Source organism: Alexandromys fortis, unplaced genomic scaffold, assembly GCF_014885135.2.
Source record: "Alexandromys fortis isolate MF-2015 unplaced genomic scaffold, M_Fortis_MF-2015_v1.1 scaffold_170, whole genome shotgun sequence".
Lineage (NCBI taxonomy): Eukaryota > Metazoa > Chordata > Mammalia > Rodentia > Cricetidae > Alexandromys > Alexandromys fortis.
The window spans coordinates 2437794-2457540 of record NW_026068084.1 but is presented as its reverse complement, the minus strand read 5'-3'; the positions used below and the strand labels follow the sequence as shown (position 1 = coordinate 2457540).

General features: G+C 48.7%; 1 protein-coding gene across 1 annotated transcript in view; it reads left to right on the top strand.

Annotated features, from left to right (window-relative positions):
• The first annotated feature begins 9516 nt into the window (after positions 1 to 9516).
• Slc6a5 (solute carrier family 6 member 5) overlaps positions 9517 to 19747 on the top strand; it is a 49424-nt gene continuing 39193 nt past the window's right edge. The window contains exons 1-4 of the mRNA XM_050122097.1: positions 9517 to 10056; positions 12483 to 12621; positions 14953 to 15084; positions 15335 to 15508. Of these exons, the coding sequence (XP_049978054.1) occupies positions 9532 to 10056; positions 12483 to 12621; positions 14953 to 15084; positions 15335 to 15508 (970 nt within the window). The 5' untranslated portion in view covers positions 9517 to 9531. The remainder of the gene's footprint in view (positions 10057 to 12482; positions 12622 to 14952; positions 15085 to 15334; positions 15509 to 19747) is intronic.

Genomic DNA, 19747 nt, shown 5'->3' with positions numbered 1-19747 from the left:
AACTTTGCCGCTGTGGCCCTGACCTTGTGGTGTTGCACAGACTAGTGGAGAGGGGTTAGTTTAGGATATAAAAGCTAGCTAGAAATATACTTAAGCTATTGGCCAAACAGTATTGCAAATAATATATTTCCTGTGTGTTTATTGAGGGACCAGATGGGACAGAAGCCTCCCCCAACAAATTGGTGCCAACATAGTCAACTAAATCCACTTAAAAACCTGAGAGATCTTAAAAAGGAATTCTAGACACACACACAAAAAAACCAGAGTTTAACACAGATTCTTGCTCTGTTTGCTGGCAGAAAGCAGAGACGTGGCTCCTTTAAGAGGTTTCCTGACTCAGCTTTAGCAGTAAAAACTACTTGGCTTCTTTAAAAGTGGTGACTTTCTGGTTCACCAGTATGAAAGGTTCTGACTCTTTTGGGAGGTCTAGCTATGGAGCATTTAAATAGGGTCTGTGAGCAGCATGTTACAAATTGCTTAATGGTGACACAGACCTGCTGCAATCCTGGATCTGGGGCAGAAGAATGGCTCTCAGAGGCAGTGAACATGCCTCCACTATGTTGGAATGAAAGGAGCAAGCAGGCAGGACCACAGAGTTGGTCCTAGTCATAGCTGCTTAGCAATTTAAAAAAAGGTGCTTCTGGTCAGAAAATAATTACAAATATACAATAAAGACAGATTCAGATTTAAAACAAAAAGACCTCTATATGGGTCACCTTGTTAGATTAATGTATGTAGGCTTAGGAGAGAGAAAAAATATAGAGTTATTTTTAAAAAAAAGTAAATTGTTAAAAAAAATAAAACAAAATCTTTAAAGAGACAGAATACAGACAGTCATAGATTAAAGAAATAAAGAAAAATAAGCCATGTAAAGATAAAATATCAACCGAGAGTTTGGATTTTGTATATTATTGTGTTTTCTTTAGAATTTGACAGTGAAGGAGCTAAGTACAGAGAGACCTTTCATTGTATGGGCTGATAAGCTAAACCAACATATATGTTTTAAAGGTATCTTGACTTCAAAATTTGGGTCTAAGGTTATGTCACTTTGAAAAAGAGTTCTACTTTTGTTTCCACAGAGGATGTGAACCTGTGGATTCCTTACAGACTAATGTGATTTGATGGATCAAGATTCCCCCCTGAAAGGTCACTATAAACAACCAAAATTACTTCACCCAAAAAAAAAAAAAAACCAGTTTGAAAAGAACTATGCCCAAATTCCCAAATATTGTTTATAAATGTTTGTTTACATTTAAAGGGGGATGTGCTATAGAGATGGATACTTTACATTGGTATGGATCTTGGTTTATTGACTGCTGGCTTCTTTGAGCCTCCAGTTGCCAGGCTTCTTGGTCTCCCTATTCCCCTAGTCATTGCTAGGTCTCCTTATTCCCTAGGGAAAGGTGAGTGCACTATCCACCCATTCTGCAGCCCCACTATGCAGGACAATCAGACATGATAGGGAGCCAAGTCAAGCAGGAACCCAGTTTATTACTGTGAGAGTCAGCTTATATAGCTTAAGTGAGATGGTGTGATGTGGGGTATCCCCATCCAATGAGAGGCAGCCAAACCTACCCTTTGGCTGGAGGGGCATCTCCTTAACTTTTGCTGTTTCATCCTCACTCAAATTTGAGTCAGGCTTTTCTCTGTTCTACAGACCTGAAAGTACTTGAGTCAGGCTTTTTTCTGTCATGTAGGCTTTGAGGTACAGGCCCTGAGATAATTTTGGCCCAACAATTGATATAAACTTAAGGCCAATTTGGTTATATGTATATTTCAGCTCTTAATTAAGGTAATGTGCTGTGCAGCTCATTTAAAAATGTAATGTATAATTAAGAAATTCAGGTAATAGATAATCATCTATAATAGTCAAGCTATTATAAGCATGACTACAGAGTCATGTTAGTTAGGTTTTCTAGATATATAGAGATATATTTCAATTAGATAGATAGGTATTCTTCAAATCTTCCAGAGACCTTCAGAATATGGCATTTAAAATCTTTTAAAAACTTAGACTTTTTATGACAGTGAGACACATCTGTTCCTAGTAGCACCAATCTACTTGGAACCTCCTTATGGAGTTTGTTTGCAAACTCCATTTGGACAAGAAACTGCTCTTGCCTGAACTGCTTGACTGAACTTTCAGGACCCACAGAAAAATGACTACTAAACTTGCCTAAAGGTGAGATAGTCCTTTGGGGTTCCTGCTTCATGAAAGAGTCTGCCAGAAGGGCTGGAGAGATGGCTCAGAGGTTAAGAGCATTGCCTGCTCTTCCAAAGGTCCTGAGTTCAATTCCCAGCAACCACATGGTAGCTCACAACCATCTGTAATGGGGTCTGGTGCCCTCTTCTGGGCTGCAGGCACACACACAGACAGAATATTGTATACATAATAAATAAATAAATAAATAAATAAATAAATAAATAAATAAATATTAAAAGTGTCTGCCAGACATTCTGCAGGATACAGAAAAAAGTTACTGCCGATATAGGCAGAATTGTCTTTGAGATTTCCTGCTTCACGGAAAAGTCTGTTGGATTCTATGGGCCAGTAGGCTGAAGATGGATGCCTGCAATGGCACAGAAGAACTCTGGGTGACTGTCCAGGCAGCGAGATTTCTCTGTCAATTCAAGAGTTTTAAAAGTTGCTTACAATGCTCTTTCTGTTTGCTTAGGTAATATTATATCCTTCTGGAGTCTTTGATGGATTTAAAGAATAGAAAATTATAGTTGTAGTTTCCTCACTTATAACAAAAGATAAAATAGATAGAAATATTGTAACTGTAATTTTTGCTAATACCTGTTTTGTTATATGTAATTTCACTACGTTAAAGCTAAAATGTTCCTTTTTATTTAGACTGAAAAGGGGAGGTGTTGTGGGAAGTCCTTCTATGTGTTGCTTTTATTGGCTAATGAATAAAGCTGTTTCAGCCAGTGGCTTGGCAGAATAGAGCTAAGTAGGAAAACTAAACTGAATGCTGGGAGGAAAAAAGGCAGACTCAAAGAGAAGCCATGTAGCCGCCACAGGAGACAGATGCCTCTGCGGGAGCCTGTCAAAATTTGCTGGTAGGCCATTACCTTGTGGTGATGCACAGATTAATGGAGATGGGTTGGTTTGGGATATAAGAGCTAGCTAGAAATACACGTAAGCTATTGGCCAAACAATGTTGCAAATAATATAGTTTTTGTGTGATTATTCCAGGACTGGATGGGACAGAAGCCTCCCCCAACACAGCACCAATGTATGTATATCAGAATATTATTAGGAGTCATTTCATTGATTTTTTTTTCTTGCCAGTTGTGTTTGCTTCTAGCCAGGTCAGTGGGCTGTCTGGCCTCTGGGTCCTGGCCCTCCAGATAGTTTTATTTACGTTTTTACACAAAATACCATTTTATTTCTTTACTTTGAAACAGAGTCACATGTATCTCAGGCTGGCTTCAGACTTACTGTGCAGCTAAGAATGACCTTGAGTTTCTGATTCTCCTGCCTCCGTGTCCAAGTGCTGACATTGCAGGTGTGCACCACCATTCCCATTGAGTGTAGGGGTTTGAACTCGGGTCTTTGGGCACAGTGAGCAAGTAATCTACCAGCTGAACTATATCTCTAATTCCCCCAAATAGGATCATTTTATACACACTTTGCATATGGGGTTTATCTCAAGATTTTATGAAAATCCCCAATATCCATCTGACATTAATTCACTTTTAACACCAGCAAAATATTGCTTCGTAATGATGTAATGCACACATGCTTCCACTCTCCTTTAGTCTTTTACATTGCCAATTGTGGCACAATAAAAAAAAAAGGTTTTTTTTTTTTTTTAACTGCTTTGGACTACATTGCTAAGCCTGGTGTTGCTAGCTCGAAGGAGGGCACAGTGTGTTTTTCAGAGGAAGATGCTAATAGCCTTTGTTTCCATTGTTACAAGTGACTCTTGGGATTTTTCTCACACTGGGAAAGTGAAGCAGGGACTGCAGATGTCCTTGAAGGTTCTTTACAGCTTGTTCTAAGCTTCCCTGCTTCTGTGGCCAGCACCTACTGGCCTGCAGGCTGCTGCAGTGTTGGGTGATGCGGGACTCCTCATTGCTGCTGCAGCCTGCAGGAGGCTGGATCTGGACCTGCAGTTGGTACAACAAGGTCCTCAGGATGGAATCTGAGGGATGGTCTGGGGAAGGAGGCTTTGAGCTCCTAAGGGGGAACTGGCCTATGAGGCTGATCCAAGCTTCTGAACTGTATTAAGGTGTGATAGAAACCGAGGTGCTTCTGAACACCCCCTTAGCAGCTTCAGGGTTTGGGCACTTTTTCTAGGGCAATTATAAGATTTTAAAGATCAAGGTGAACACTTGATGTATTTTTGGAAAGATAATAGCTCTTTGTATCTTTTAATCCATATTGCACCTTCTGAGCCAGGTACAGAGATCCTGCTGTTTTTACTAAACCTGTGAGTCTTCAAGCATACTGTCCATCTAGACAGAGCAATAGCAATAGGCAAGGCTCAGGCGTACCAGGTAGCCAGGTAGCCAGCTTCAATCTGTTCACTTCAAATGCACACTCCCCTTTCTCCTCAAGCCCCTTAGCACCCTGCCCACTGCTTAATTCTTGTCTTTATTTAACACATAGACAATGTCCTTCAAGGTCACAGAATCAGGAGGTGCTGCATTCTGTCTGCAGAACTCAGATTCTTAACGGGCAGGGCAACACTGCGCAGACAGTAGCAGCAACAGAGAGCGAAATACTGCGTGGCTTCTTGAATGTCACCAATGTCACCTGAAACTCACATGGTGCCCTCACATCCATCATCTGTAGAGGTGGTTAGTGTTGACACAAACCCACCGTTCACAGCGCGATTCATTTCTTCTGTGTGATATGGAGTAGACTGGAATCCACAGAGAGGTTCCCTGCGGCTCCAATCCGGACTCTGCCTGCAGACCCTAGGCAAGTTCCCTGGCCTTTCTGATGAATCACACTGCGGGTTTTTCCTTGCACCGAGTCCTGACGACCAGGGAAAGCTAAGCCACCAGCACGGGGTGAAGAGTGAGCTTGCAGTGAAATACACTTGCCTTCCCCTCCTCTCTTCCTTTGGGGAGAAGGAGGGCCACGACTTGGCTTAGCATGGCTGTCCTCTGAGTGCTCCCAGCCCGCCCGAGTTCCAGCTGCTCCAGAGCTGGCTTTAGTGCTATATAGCCAGACAGTTCTTTTTCCACTAGGCTGCCTCAGCCGGGTGGTAGACACGGTCTTCGCAAATAGCTATTTATTTGCTTATCTGCAAGGAAGGAGGGGAGAGAGGCAAGTGATAGAGGACAAAATCAATTACTATTTTTCATCTTTGACAAAGTAATTAAGGTCATAGCGACTGGCTAATTCCGACCGAACGGTTGTGCACTGATGGATGCGGATTTACAGGCTCCTTGGCTGCTGTGCGCACCGGTCCAGATTATCACTCTGAACAGCCGGCAGAGGAGGCAGGGGGTGGAAGCCTATGTGTGTGGGGAGTGTGTGTGTGTGTGTGTGTGTGTGTGACAGACTTTTTCATCCTGCCCATTTCTGCCTTTTAATTAATTTATGAATTTTATTTAATTCCGCAGATCCATGTTTTGAGCCTCACAGGTGCTGACACACAACTGGACTCCAGATGATGCACCCCAGGGCCAGGCCCTTACTTCATTGGGTTTGAAGGGAGTGTTCCTCTTTTGGCCGGTCACTGTCCTTTCAGAGCGACTCCTCTCGTGTGATGTCTGAACCCTCCCTCCAGTCTATCTGCAGCCCCTCCTCTCTGGAATCTTGCGGCTGGAGGAGGCCCCCTTTGTAGAGCCAGAGCTATAGCGGCTCCTGCACGTCACCCGCCTCTGCAGGGCCTGATTAGCCCCATGCTAACCCAAAAGCGCGCTTGGCTGGGCCACGCGTCAGGTCTGGAGACTGAGCGGGGGCGCCATGCATCACTCACGCTCAGCGACATAGTGTGGGTGGAAGGAGGTGGGGAGAAGTCCCTCACGACTCGGCCACCTAGGCATAACCCTCCATACTGGCCAGGCGTTCACACGCCCCACGTCAAGAGTTTGGCGGGGGCTGCTCGAATGCAAATTTGGAGACTGGCCAGAAGCTTTGAAGTCGTGACTATTTGCTGTCAAAGTGACCTGTGGACCGGAGAGCTAGACGTGAATCTAACTAGGTGCGGAGGGTTTCAGGACTCCATTGAGGTCAAAGCTGCCCTCCACGTTTATCCATTCCCCTTGTTGAAATCTGGAGTCTGTTTCTGAAGAAGAGTAGGGATTTGGGGGGAATATTCCGCTATTGTCGTACCTTCCCGCTTCCAGAGCCGCCTTCTGCCCCAGTACCCCGGAGTCCCCCTCAGTCCCTTACTCCTCCTCTGAGACCTTCCCCATTTCTCGGTTGAGTAGGTGACTGGTGCAGATGACAGGCTGTGGAGGGTCAGTAACCTCTTAGGGGTTCAAAATAGACCTTTCGACCTTAGCTTTCAGAGGCTTGAAATAGTTCCTGAAAGGCGGTTAGCAAACTTAAATGCGATAATTTCATGGAAGCCTTGCAGATGGCCCAGCAGTGAGAGCTCAGTTAAACGTCAATAAAAGGCTGCCTGGGACCCAAAGGCGCTGAAAGGACAGGGCTCCCTGGCTACATACTCACCAAGTCCAGCACCATCCCCCACCCCCAAATAGCGCAGTCCCTGGATCCAGGTGACTGTCCTGGGCGAACCAGGCTCACAGAGACACCTATCACTTTTGGAGTCTTGGAAGGGTAAGGGAGGATACCAGAGCTGGCTCAGCAATGCCCGCGGCGCCCACCACAATCTGCCTCCGCAGCCTGCGCCCTCGGCCGCCGCGGCTTTGTCCTGGCTCCGCCGGGAGAAGGCCCAGTCGAGTGCGACGGTGTGGACCCGGAGGCAGTGGGTCCCCGCTGAGCTCAGCGCCGCGCTTTCCAAGCTTTGCGTTAGGGCGGCCACGGTTCCCTAGCTAAGCTGTCAAGACTAGGGAGAAGGAGGCACATTGCTTCTAGTCTCCTGACGACGTCTTTGTGAAGGGCTTTCCCCTTCCGTGATTGCAGTCGCTGCCTAGTACCCTAGGTAAAGTCCATAGTTCACCTTTACATAACCTTGGCCACCCTAGTCCCCAGCGCCCGTGCCTTTTAGGGTTGACCGTCTTCTTATGGTTTCCCAGAAGACCAGATCTGCCCTGGGTTGCTGGAGTTCCTGGTTTAGGATAAAACCGCACTTTCCAATCAGGCTTGATTTTAAAGGATTTTTTATTTAAAGGGCTATGGAGAAAAAATGGGATTGTAAGTGGCTGAAGGACTAAGTCGGTGCTTAAAAATTCTTATTTTTTTCCCCTAGAAGAGGCTAAAAAAAATTGGATGAGAAACAGCAGTTGTACCCAGGATTAGCAAAGACAAAACAGGGGTGCAAAAACTAGATTTTCTTGTTTAAACGAAAACTAGGGATCCTTCCCAGACTGCTTTCTCAGACTGGCTTCCCGGAAAGGTTGGGGTGTGGGGATCTAGACGCCACACACTGACCAGGTTGGTGTGCCCTCACCAAGTGCAGGACCCTAGCCTGAAACAGGCATTGTAGACCTGTTTGGATACCGGAGACAGGGCCGCCATTATTTTGAGGAGTGTTACTTTAGAATCTGACAGATTCAGGGAGGCCTAAAGAGAATTTGGTGGAAGAGGAAGAGGACCGATTTAACCCCCCCCCCCCCACTACAGCCTAATTCACTTGGTTGCCGGCTGTGCCTCGTCTAGGAGTCTTGGACGCAGTGGGACGTGTCTCTCCCACGTCTCCCCTAATTAGGAGGAGGGAAACTTTTCTTGTTCCCTCCCACTGGCTTTGGTTTAGTAATCAGACCCACATGAGTCACGCCAAACACGCAGCCCCCTCCCGCCGCCGGAGTGACAACAGGGCAGCGTACTCCAGGCTGTTGTCCCTTTAAAAACCGAATCCAGAGGGGTAGTGATTTATCAAACGCGTATTATCAGGAAGGTGTCAAACGAAGGGCACCTTGCTTCCCACTGACGCAAGCCCGGCCTTTCCCAGGGAGATATAGAAAGCGCCTCTTGTTCCAGGGCCAAGCCTAGTCCAGTAGTAGGTTTTACTCTACGTTTCGATCTGCCGTCCACATCAGATACGGTGAGTGCTTGCTTTTATTCTCTTAAGAGGAAAGGTGGGTGTGGGAATCCGGATGGCAGGTTCGTTTAGGGTATTTCATTTTGGAAACATCTGTGCAAGAGGTGGGAGGCAGAGAACCATTTTTGAAGATTGAAGCCCGGGTATTCTGTTCGTACTTGAGAGCCTTGCCTGAGGGCCCGGAGAGGTTCCCTTAGTCGGAGGGGCTGGGAAGTCTGCAGCTCCGTAGCCGGATCCCAGGCACTCTCCCTGGTGCTGAAAGTCAGGATGCTGCACCCACGAGTGGCTCTGGTTCCTAGGAGCTATTGAAAATGCCGGCTGGAGACCAGGGATTGGGTTTTCTACGCTTAAGCTCAGTCTGTGCGTTGGTGAAACCTGCTAGAGGGGAGGCTTTTGGTTGAGAAGAAGGTAACTTGATTAGTTTTACAGTGAACGAATTATTTCTCCTAACATGGAACTCTGGAAGGCAACTCTAGCTTGAGGAAGCCGAAGGGAAACCCAGTGCTGGCGAGTCTTTATGTTTAAAAATCAACGGGGTCGGGGGAGGGGAGAAGCTAATGAAAATTATTGGTGAGTTTTGGTTCTCAGTCAAGATCAGGGAAAAGAAGGCCATTAGGTTCCTGGAAATGGACAGAAAAACAAAAACAGTTGGCAAGATCCCTTACATTTCTAGGGGTCTAGAATCGAATGTAGACTGTGGAAGGGTCAAAGTCAGACTACTACTTTGTGTATCTGTTCATTGTTTCAGTTGCAGGGCCGTTTATTGTTGGTAATATTTTGATAAAACCCTTTATCTTTGGCTTTGCTACCTGGGTTGCTGAGGTAGGTTTGGAGTGCTGGAGTTTGACATTACCCATGTGGCTTCCAGCCCTGGTCTAGGCCAGAGCATCAGTTTGTGATCACAGCTTTTCTATGTGAGAAAGAGAGAGAGAGAGAGAAAAAAAAAAAAAGAGGCAATGTGCATTGTTGAATGACAAAGGAAATGGGGCGGAAAATTAAAGAATCTTTCCACAATGGTGAAAGGGATGTGGTACCCATAGCCTTGATTTGAAATCCACAGAGGGCAGGGAGCTCCTGTCTGTAGCGTTATTTCTACACTGCCCGCCTCCTTTCCCCTTCCCAAACCACTCTTCGTTCTTAGTTCATCCTCCACCTTGAGAGGAGGGAGGGAATATTAACATCTTCATGTCCCAGGGTTACAGACAGCACTGGCGAATTGCGAAACGCCGATTCCTTTTGCTCGCTCCCCCGTGTATTTTGTGTCTGGACCCGGAAGGAGTGCATCTGTGTATGCAGAAGCATATATTTTATTTTTAATGCTGCTGTGACCTTTTTTTGTTTGTTTTGCACGAACTTGACGTTGTCTTTGCAGGATTGCAGTGCTACCAAGGAAATGAATAAGCAACCAACCAACAGCCTGGAGGCAGCAGTGCCGGGCCACCGGGATAGCCCACGTGCACCCGGGACCAGCCCTGAACAGGACCTGCCTGCCGCCGCCGCTGCTGCGGCTACCGCCGCGCCGCCACGTGTGCCTAGGTCCGCTTCCACCGGCGCCCAAACTTTCCAGTCCACGGATGCCAGAGCCTGTGAGGCCCAGCAGCCCGGAGTAGGGTTTTGTAAACTCAACAGCTCCCAGGCACAGGCGACCTCCGGGGCTCTCCGGGACCTAAGCGAAGGGCACAGCGCACAGGCCAACCCCCCTTCCGGGGCCGCTGGGGCCGGCAACGCGCTGCACTGCAAGATCCCAGCTCTGCGTGGCCCGGAGGAGGACGTGAACGTGAGTGTGGGCAAGGGCACACTGGAGCACAACAATACCCCAGCTGTGGGCTGGGTAAACATGAGCCAGAGCACAGTGGTGTTGGGTACCGATGGCATCGCGTCGGTGATTCCAGGCAGCGTGGCCACCACTGCCATACCGGTAAGCAGATCACAAGCGACTGCGCTGCCTGCTGCTCTCCAACCGCGCGAAGGGAGCTGGGCCCTGGCGGGTGCACGTATGCTAATGGAGAAACGGGTTGGCAATGCCAGGTGGTGGATGCTGGAGGCAGCTTTGGGGCTTCGGAAGCTCGCATTGCTGGAGGCGGGGGTCAGGTGATCAGTTAAGGCTTGGGGTGTTCGTGTGTGTGTGTGTGTGTGTGTGTGTGTGTGTGTGTGTGTGTGTGTGCAGCGACCGTGCCATCAAGGTTCGGACTTGCCCTTCCCAGCCTCAGCGGTAGAACCGGTGCAAATCCGTTAAATAAAAGCAGATAGATTCTGTATCTTGCAGCAGACGCGAGTCTCCATCCTATCAGTGTCTGAGTCCTTTTGTTTCTTCAAATATAAAATCTCCGATTCAAAAAGAAGCACGGAGACAAGCCTGGGGTGTATGGGAGGTGGATAGAGCTGATTCTGAGGGCTTTCCGGTGAGCCAAACTTACTGTGAACTCTTTTAATGAGAGGCTGCTGAACTTAATTAAGCATCAGGGTCTCTTAACCTGGGCCCTTCCAAATCTCAGTACATACTTTAAATTTTTTTCTCCTTACACAGGCCCTCTCAGTTGCATAAGGTTCAGTTCAGGCTCTTCCCATTGGGATTTACTCCTTAACCAGAGATAGGAAAAAACCCTACAGGGCGAACCCCAATCTCTGCACCAGTGCTAAAGGCAATCTTCCTTCTCTATAGGCTTTTGTTTGTTTCCTTTCCACCCCAGAGATTTCTCTTCCTTCTCTGATTTCTTCTTTCCCTCATGCTGTTTCAGGGATTCAAGCTCTCTTTTTTTTCCCATGGCCTGCCTTTCCTCTAGCTTCCCTTGGACTTCTGGGCTAGGTGTGTGGCCAGAGCGCAAGCTGAGAGTGGGCCAGATCACATCACATACCATGTAGGGTTTACAGAGCTTTCTCTCCCTAATCACTTGCACCTCATGCCCCAGAACTTACACAGTAGGAACTCAGCCACCCAGCCATCAGGATAACTAGAAATGACCTTGCATTTACAGGTATCTTTGCTTTGGGCATTTCTTTCTAGAACACCGTTCTGCATATATTAGGTGCTTTTAGCAGCATGTGTCCAGCGGTGGAATAGAAAATATGTCTCACACACCTCCCTTTACCTCTGCACTGCGACAAAAGAGCCAGAACTCCCTTCTGAAGTCAGCTGTGTTGGAGGGTGGGGCTAGGGGTGGAGACCGGTGTGTGGGTGGAACAGCAATGGAACTTTAAAGAGCCAGAGAGACCTAAGTGTACCAACGTCTCAGACCCCTCTGACACTCACTCAGCCCTTCTTCGCCCGCCCTAGGTTGCCTTCTCTCTTGATCATCCCTGCTTTATCTTCCATGACCCGGAGAACCTGGTGAAGCCCTCAGAGTTGTCACTTGCTAGGTGAAGGGTGACTGGAAAGCAGGGTATCCCAGTGTCTGGGTGTCAGGGACACTTTCAGAGTTCATGCAGAGTGCCCTCCCCATTCATTTTGCTGAGGCTTTCTAGAATCATGAGCCCTGAGGTTCACAGACTAAGCTGGCAGATGCCTCAGAGACAGGTATTCAGAGGCCTCCATTGTCTAGGTATGGACCCAGGCTGAGCCCAAACCACCCTCAGGGAGTTGTCTTTGCTTAGTAGTAAGATCTAGATCAGAAGTCATGGTTTTGGCTGGCCTGTCTCTTAACCACATCAATCTTCTCTATTCTTTCTCTTGTTTCAATTCAACTCCAATTCTCTGTCCAGCCCATTTTCCTTGCTCCAGGTTTGAAGAATGCACCTTTTCAAATTAGCTGACTGGGCAGGTTTTGCCTGTAAGCTTTGGCAGAGAAAGCGAGGCAGGAGCTATGGCTGGCTTTAAGCATTACAAGTCTTATTTCTGGCACACATTTTGAAGAAAGGACCGAGGAGGGGTGTGCAGTGAGGGTTTTTTTTTTTTTTTTGGAGGGGGGAGGAATTGGTTAAGAACCTGCTTGCTGGGAACTCCAGGCATGATGTTGGGGGTCTGCTTGCCAAATGAACTCCTGGTACCAAGGGACAAACATGCTTGCTAGCAGAAACAGGGTTTGGGGAAGGTTGCTTGCTGGCCTGCCCTGTCTGTAGGATTTGGGGGGAAAAAAGGTCAGAGGTCTGATTAAAACAGATCTTTAGAATAAAATTTGGGGGCCTGCTTGCTGAAAGACTCAGTGCAGGGGTGAGGGGGTGAGGGCTCTGCTCGTGGATGCATCCTTCCTTCCGATTTGGGGTCTTGCTTGCCGATGCATCCTCTGTTGGAAACTGGGGGTCTGCTTGCCGGGGAAGGCCCCCCCAGCTGTGGGGGGGAGGGCGGAATGGGGCCTGCTGAGGACCTACCTGGGTCTCCTATCCGACAATGTGCTTTTCCGCCCTCAGGAGGACGAGCAAGGGGATGAGAATAAGGCCCGAGGGAACTGGTCCAGCAAACTGGACTTCATCCTGTCCATGGTGGGGTACGCAGTGGGGCTGGGCAATGTTTGGAGGTTTCCCTACCTGGCCTTCCAGAACGGGGGAGGTATGGCTTTTCAGCTCTTTCCGCCTGCGGAGGGGGCAGGGGGCGGGCACCGGAGGGTGGGGGGTGCATCTGAAGACCTCAGGCAGAGGTTGGGAGGGAAGTTTGGGGTAGCCTGGTTCTTTGCAAGCCAGACTGCAGAAGCGAATGGAACCCGCTGGATTTCAGAGCAGAGATGGACTGAGTTGAGGCATAGGCCTCATTAGGGATCCTCTATTGGCCCAGACTGGGGAGTGGGTCTCCAGGCAAGTGTACAGGGAAGCAGGGATGTCCGAACTCTAATAAGATGCGATTAGTCAGGAAGGGTGTACCTGATTGCTGGAGATGCACTTTCGAGCCCATGCCCTGCTGTCCCGGAGGTCGAACTGTGTCTGTCTTAAGGTTTTAACTGGGGAATCTGAACCTCCTTCTCGGTTGGAGACTGCGAAAAGAAGAACTGTGTCAGAATGCAGGGTGCAAGCGAGCAGTGGGAAGTGTGGGGTGCACCTAATCAGAGGTTTCTCAGGAGCACCCCAGCCCAACACCCCTTCTTGGGAAGAGGCAGGAGGTTTTTTGATTTTAGTTAAATCGTTTGCCAAAGATGAATCTTCTCCCGTGTGTCCTCACTGTGTGAAAACCGCTGCCTTTGAAAGAAGAGTGGGGGTGCCAAGGAGCAGGCGTTAGAACTCACTGGATCTCGGGTGTACCCACCAGGAAAGGGACTCAATACAGTCAGGGTCCGTTGGCTGGCCGTCTGAGGTTGAGGTGAGGGACCGGCTGCTCGTCCCAGGCCAGCGGACAAGAACCCTCCAGGAATTCCACTTCTACTGGACCAAAGGTGCAAGGAACGTGCCCCTCCCCCCGGTTCTCTCAGCCCCGGAGGTATTTGGTGTCCGGATTGGTACCCATGCGGCAGCAGGGGATAGTTACGATGTAAAATAGAAGACACCCTTCTCCATGTCGTTTACTTCCAGTTTCAAACAAGACACTTCACAAACACTAACTCAGCAATCAGGGGTGCCCAGAAATTGTGTGGACTAGGTTTCCATTTTTTTCCCCAGTAGGGCGTCCCTAGGCCTGAGTGCCGGGTCGGGAGGAGGTGCTGGTTCTAGGGCTGCAGGGACCGGGAAGGGGGTTTGCGTGTGGGGGATGGAGCCAGGGGAGGGATTCCATCAGAGCCCTTCAAATGCCCGCCCTTGATTCACCGGGGTCCTGTGGGCCTTAAGGGGGCTGAGGAGAAGAGCCAGAGCGTTGTCCGCAGTGCGGCTCAGGTGCCCCACAGCCCGCAGCAAAAGTGGGGAGCTTTGCTCGATCTCCTCGGGACCGGAAGGGTCACACAATGAACATTTTTATTTTTAAAAATTTCTACCCAGAAGAGAGTAGAGAGGGAACCCAAGCCTAGACCCCAGTAGTTCTTTCCCGCCTGGAGGCTTAGGAAGGAGATGCCCTTCTGCGGGACCAACCCGGAAGAAATTGGGGCGGGGGGGAGCTGTTTTCTCAGCTGAGCAGTCTTCCCGACTCTGTTCATTCTCAACTTCCCAAATTAATCTTGACTCCTGGGTGGGCATTCGCTGGTAATTCTCAGGCCTGAGAATCCTTGAAGAGAAAGAACGCCCCCAAACCCCTCAAGGCAGCAGAGGCCCCGCATCAGCTTCCGATGGGCCTTCTAAGGAATGGAGTTAAAGGAGAAATGCTTCTGGGGGCTCACAGTTTAGCCGAGACAGCCACAGGAATACTCAGAAGAGAAGGGCGCTTGGGGCAAGGGACTGTGGGAAGACTTCTCCCCAGAAGGAGGGCTAAAGAAAGCTCTGAGAAGGAAGTTGAGAAGTGTGTGGAGGCGATGCCACCTGGGGATGTTGGTGTGGGCCGGGGACTGAGTGGTGGGCATCCAGCGGCCCTCAGACAGAGCCGGCCTGGTGGGTTGAAGGTGTGTGGTCCCTTGGATTACTGTACAGGAGGCTTCCCAAATCCAACTTCTCTGAGCGTAGGTCCTTAGAGGGCTGAGGTATTGATGGGAATCCGCCGCCTCCAGTGAAAGGCGTAGATTTAGGGAACCACAGAAAGGCTTAATTTGGGGTTGGGGCTGGGAAATGAAGCTGTGTAAAGAACAAAAGACCATGATCACACAACTTCCTGTCTGGTAGGAAGTTGAAGCAAGTACTGGATCCCCATGCATAGCTTTATGTTGTTGGAAGAAGACCCTCCACTGCCCCGTGGGTGCCTTCTGTTGAGCTGGGACCTCTCAACAAAAAGAGCACCTTCGGTTTATTGTAAGGAGTCCAGCCCCAGTTCAGAGGGTTAAGCTGGGTCAGAGCCCTGCCTGTCCTCCTGACTCTTCCTTCCCCTCTTTCCAAGGTGCTTTCCTCATCCCTTACCTGATGATGCTAGCACTGGCTGGCTTGCCCATCTTCTTCCTGGAGGTGTCACTGGGCCAGTTTGCCAGCCAAGGGCCCGTGTCTGTGTGGAAGGCTATCCCAGCTCTACAGGGTGAGTACTGCCCCTGCCTTCCTTGCCATCTTCCCAACTCAGGGAGGGAGACCTGCTCGGCTCTGTCCCCTGCCCCCCCTTCCCCTGATCATCTCTGCCTCTGTGGGGTCCTTGCAGATTGTCTCCCTCTCCCTGGCAGACAGTCCACTCCACTGTCTGTGCACCCACCTGCACGGAGCATCTGTGTGGGTGTGCTTCTTGCATGCGTGGGCTTTGGGACGACATCAACACAGCCGTTTCCCCTTTGCAGGCTGCGGCATCGCGATGCTCATCATCTCGGTCCTCATAGCCATATACTACAACGTGATCATCTGCTACACACTCTTCTACCTGTTTGCCTCCTTCGTGTCTGTGCTACCCTGGGGCTCCTGCAACAACCCGTGGAACACGCCAGAATGCAAAGATAAAACCAAGCTTTTGCTAGGTAAGTTTGGACACGCCTTCACTCCGCCATTCAACAGATACTCAGTGAGCACTTAATATATTCAGGTAAGACCTTATACTAGATTGTGGGGCATGGAGGGGAATCCAAACATACTTAACTCTAACATTTAAAAAGCTCATGGCTAGCTGGGCGGTGGTGGCACACAGGCCTTTAATTCCAGCACTCGGGAGGCAGAGGCAGGTGGATCTCTGTGAGTTCAAGACCCAGCCTGGTCTACAAGAGGGAGTTCCAGAACAGGCTCCAAAGCTACAGAGAAACCCTGTCTCGAAAACCAAAACACAAAAAAAGAAAACAAACAAACAAAAAGCTCATAGCTAGAGGCTGGGAGAGAGAAAAGTTTTGCTTACTGCAGGGAGCTGGTGCATTTGTTAAATGTGCAGGCTAACCCTACTGCCTTTATTAGCATGGGTGAAGCCAGGAAATTTGCATTTTTACCAAGGTATCTAGGACCTTGTTTTGTTTCATTGAGTGTTTGATCTGGGCAGGGGTGGGGGTGGAGAGTAAGGAACCCTTTTTGGGTTTTATTTTTCTTTTTTGCCATGATCCTCCTTGGCAGACTTCTCAAAACAACCCCACAAGTTTTAGACTCCAGGAGCCCCACACATGTGATCCCTGAGGTCTGAGTGCAGACTCTGAAGACTTTGCTAGAGATGTGCATCCTGCACTGCTAGGGCCCAGGAGAGGGCTGCCTGCTGTGGGTGTGCTGGGTGTGCGCAATGCACTGGGTGTACGAGATCCTCCGAGGATGTGCACAATGCACTGGATGTACGAGATCCTCCGAGGGTGTGCACAATGCACTGGGTGTATGAGATCCTCCAAAGGTGTGCACAAGGCACTGGGTGTATGAGATCCTCCAAAGGTGTGCACAATGCACTGGGTGTATGAGATCCTCCGAGGGTGTGCACAATGCACTGGGTGTATGAGATCCTCCAAAGGTGTGCACAATGCACTGGGTGTATGAGATCCTCTGAGGGTGTGCACAATGCACTGGGTGTATGAGATCCTCCGAGGATGTGAAATCCGCAGGGTTCAGGAGTCTCGGGATACAGGCTCAGCTCACTGGGTAGAAGGAAAGAATGAACGCCTGGAGACTCAGGAAATAGAAATAGTTCTGTATTCTGTACTCTACCTGCCTCTGCTGACCAAAGGAAAGACCGGGGTAGGGTATGACAGTGCCTGTGAAAGTGCTAAGGCCAAGGCGGCGGTGGGGTGGGGAGTGTCAGTCACTGTGGGAAACTATGGTCATCTTAATGGGTACCTATAAGCAAGTGGTCTCTCCCAGAATACTGCAGCTTTCCATGTAAGGTGAGTTCTTGCTGAGGCCAGCTGCAAGCGATCTCTGTGATTTGTTGCTAACACTCACTTCCCCAAACAGTTTTTTCCCCATACAGAGCCCATACTTTGCAAAACTTGGCCATTAGTCGCCCCTGTAGGTGTGTTAACAGCATAAAGTGAGTTCTTCCCTCCTGTAATAGTTACTTCCTGTTGTTCTGATGAAACACAGGTGAGTTTTGGAAAAAACAAATTTATTTTGCCTTATGGTTCCAGGGTGAGGGAAGGTATGGCAACAGCTAGCTGGCAGGCATGACTGAAGGAGCAGGAAGCTGAGTGATCACGTCAGGAAACAGAGAACACACTGGAAATGGGGTGTCTTAGTGAGGGTTCTAGTGCTATGGAAATGGGGTGCTTAGTGAGGGTTCTAGTGCTCTGGAAATGGGGTGTCTTAGGAAGGGTTCTAATGCTCTGGAAATGGGGTGTCTGAGGAAGGGTTCTAGTGCTCTGGAAATGGGGTGTCTTAGTGAGGGGTTCTAGTGCTCTGAAGAGACATCTTGACCAGGGCAACTCTTGCAAAAGAAAATGTTTAATTGGGCGCTTGCTTATAACTTCATTCGGAGGTTTAGTTTCCCATCAGGGAGGGGAACATGGCAGCAGGCAGGCAGGCATAGTGCTGGAGAAGTGGCTGAGAGTTCTACATCCTGATCCTCAGGTGTGTAGAGTTTAGGCGGAAGGGACACATCTTTCTATCATTCCTCTCTTATTCAGAACTTCTCCAGGTGGAGGCTGAGTGTGGCATGTGTTACATACGTGTGTGTGCGCGCGCGTGCACGCGCGTGTATACGCACTATAGTGTAACTGTATCCTTAGATACCCGATGATAGCTTGAGACTACATCAGGCAGCAGGAAGACAGAGACCGGGCCTGCTGTGGGCTTTTGAAATCTCCAAACCCACCACAGTGGCACACTTCCTCCAACAGGGCCACACCTCCTCTTACAAAGCCACACCTCCCAATCCTTCTCAAGCAGTGTCACTTCCTGATGACTAAGCATTTAAATATGCAAGCCCATAGGGGTCATTCTTACTCCACCCATTATATGGGGAAAGGGGATCAACCCTCAAGCCTGTTTCCAGCTACTTCTTCCAGCAAGGCCACACCTTCTAAACCTCACCCAACAGCACCGCCAACTAGGGACCAGGGGGACATCCATCTCTCACTGAAATCACCACACCTCTGTAGTCCCAATATATCGTCCCATATCTAAGGACACAGTTTACACTGTAGTGCTTTCTACATCCACACACACATGTTACACACACGCCACTCCCAGCCTCCACCTGGAGACGTTCTGAATAAGACCACAAGAGAGGAACAGTAGAGATGCTTCCCTTCAATGTAAACTCTGCACACCTGAAGTGCTCAGGAATGGGGCATGGGGGCTTGCATCGGTCCCCAAATTCAAGATTCCACTCTGAATGTATGACTACATGTTCCCAGTATCTATGGGACTCAGCATCTCCACCTCTACTGTCTACTGTTTCCCTCTTCATGGGTCGCTTTAAAAAAAAAAAACTCTTTACTTTTTGGGAGCCCACTACCCAGCCCCCAAATAAACACACAGAGACTTATTCTTACTTATGAATATCCGGCCTTAGCTTGGCTTGGTTCCAGCCAGCTTTTCTAACTTAAATTATCCTGTTTCTCTTTAACTACGTTTTGCCTCTGGGCTTTTACATTTCTTTCCTTCTTACTCTGTGGCTGGCTGTGTGGCTCTGCAGCTGGTCCCTAGCATCCTCCTCTCCTCCTTTGCTGGCTCCTCCATCTCCTCTTTCCTAGATTTCTCTTCCTAATTATTTTGTTTGCATGCCAGCCCCACCCATTTATCTCTCCTGCCTAGCCATTGGCCGTTCAGCTCTTTATTAGACCAATCAGGTATATTTAGGCAGGCAAAGTAACATAACTTTACAGAGTTAAGCAAATGCAACATAAAAGAATGCAACACATCTTTGCATCATTAAACAAATGTTTCACAGCATTAATGAATGTAACAGATCTTCAATGAATATTCCATAACACCTCTTGATAGTTTTCTCAGGGTAGAACAGTGGCACCCAAACCTGGCAGTTGCAATATCAGAATCACCCGGGAATGAGCAATATCACTTAAGGAACAATCCTGATGAATTGGAAACCAGACTGTGGCGATGAGTCACTCTGGGGAATCAGTAAATCAAAAGTTTCTCAGATCTGGACTTAGGATGTACCTCAGTTGATAGAGTATTTACCTAGCATGCATGAAACACCGAGTCTGATCCAGAGCATGGCCTAAACTTGGTATGGTAGCACATGCCCGTGACCATCCCAGCACGCTGAAGGTAGAGCAGGAGGAATGGAAGTTCAAACCATCTTTGACTCACAGAAAGTTTTGAGCCGCGTGGGTTACATGAGATCCTGTCTTAAAAAAGAAACAGTATTTTTTTTTTTGCTTGGATCCGAGCCAAGGGAGGAACTGCTAAGTTGGTGTTGCTCCCCTCCTTTTTGTTTTTCTTGCTGTTGAGGACGGAATCCAGACATGTGGTCTGTCACTGAGTAACACCTTCCTCGCTCCAGAATAGCAGTTTTGGAATGGATGGCCTGCCTTCTTTCCCCCATGCAGCACTTACCTCTCTAATCTGTGATCTTGGAGAGATCCACTTTGTAGCTCTTGACAGAATCACAACAGTGATCAGCTGCCAGAATGTCTTCCTGGGAACAACTGCCAAGTCTAGAGAAAGCACACTTTCCAGGAGCTGCAGCCTGGCGTGGAGACACATGTCCTAACCCATCCCAGATCCCTGCTTCTCCTTGCCAGACTATGGCCAGAAGGGAAGTCCCATTCCATGAGAAGTTCTGGATCAAATTTTGCCTGAATTCAGTCTTTAAGGATGCTTTCCGGAGCTCA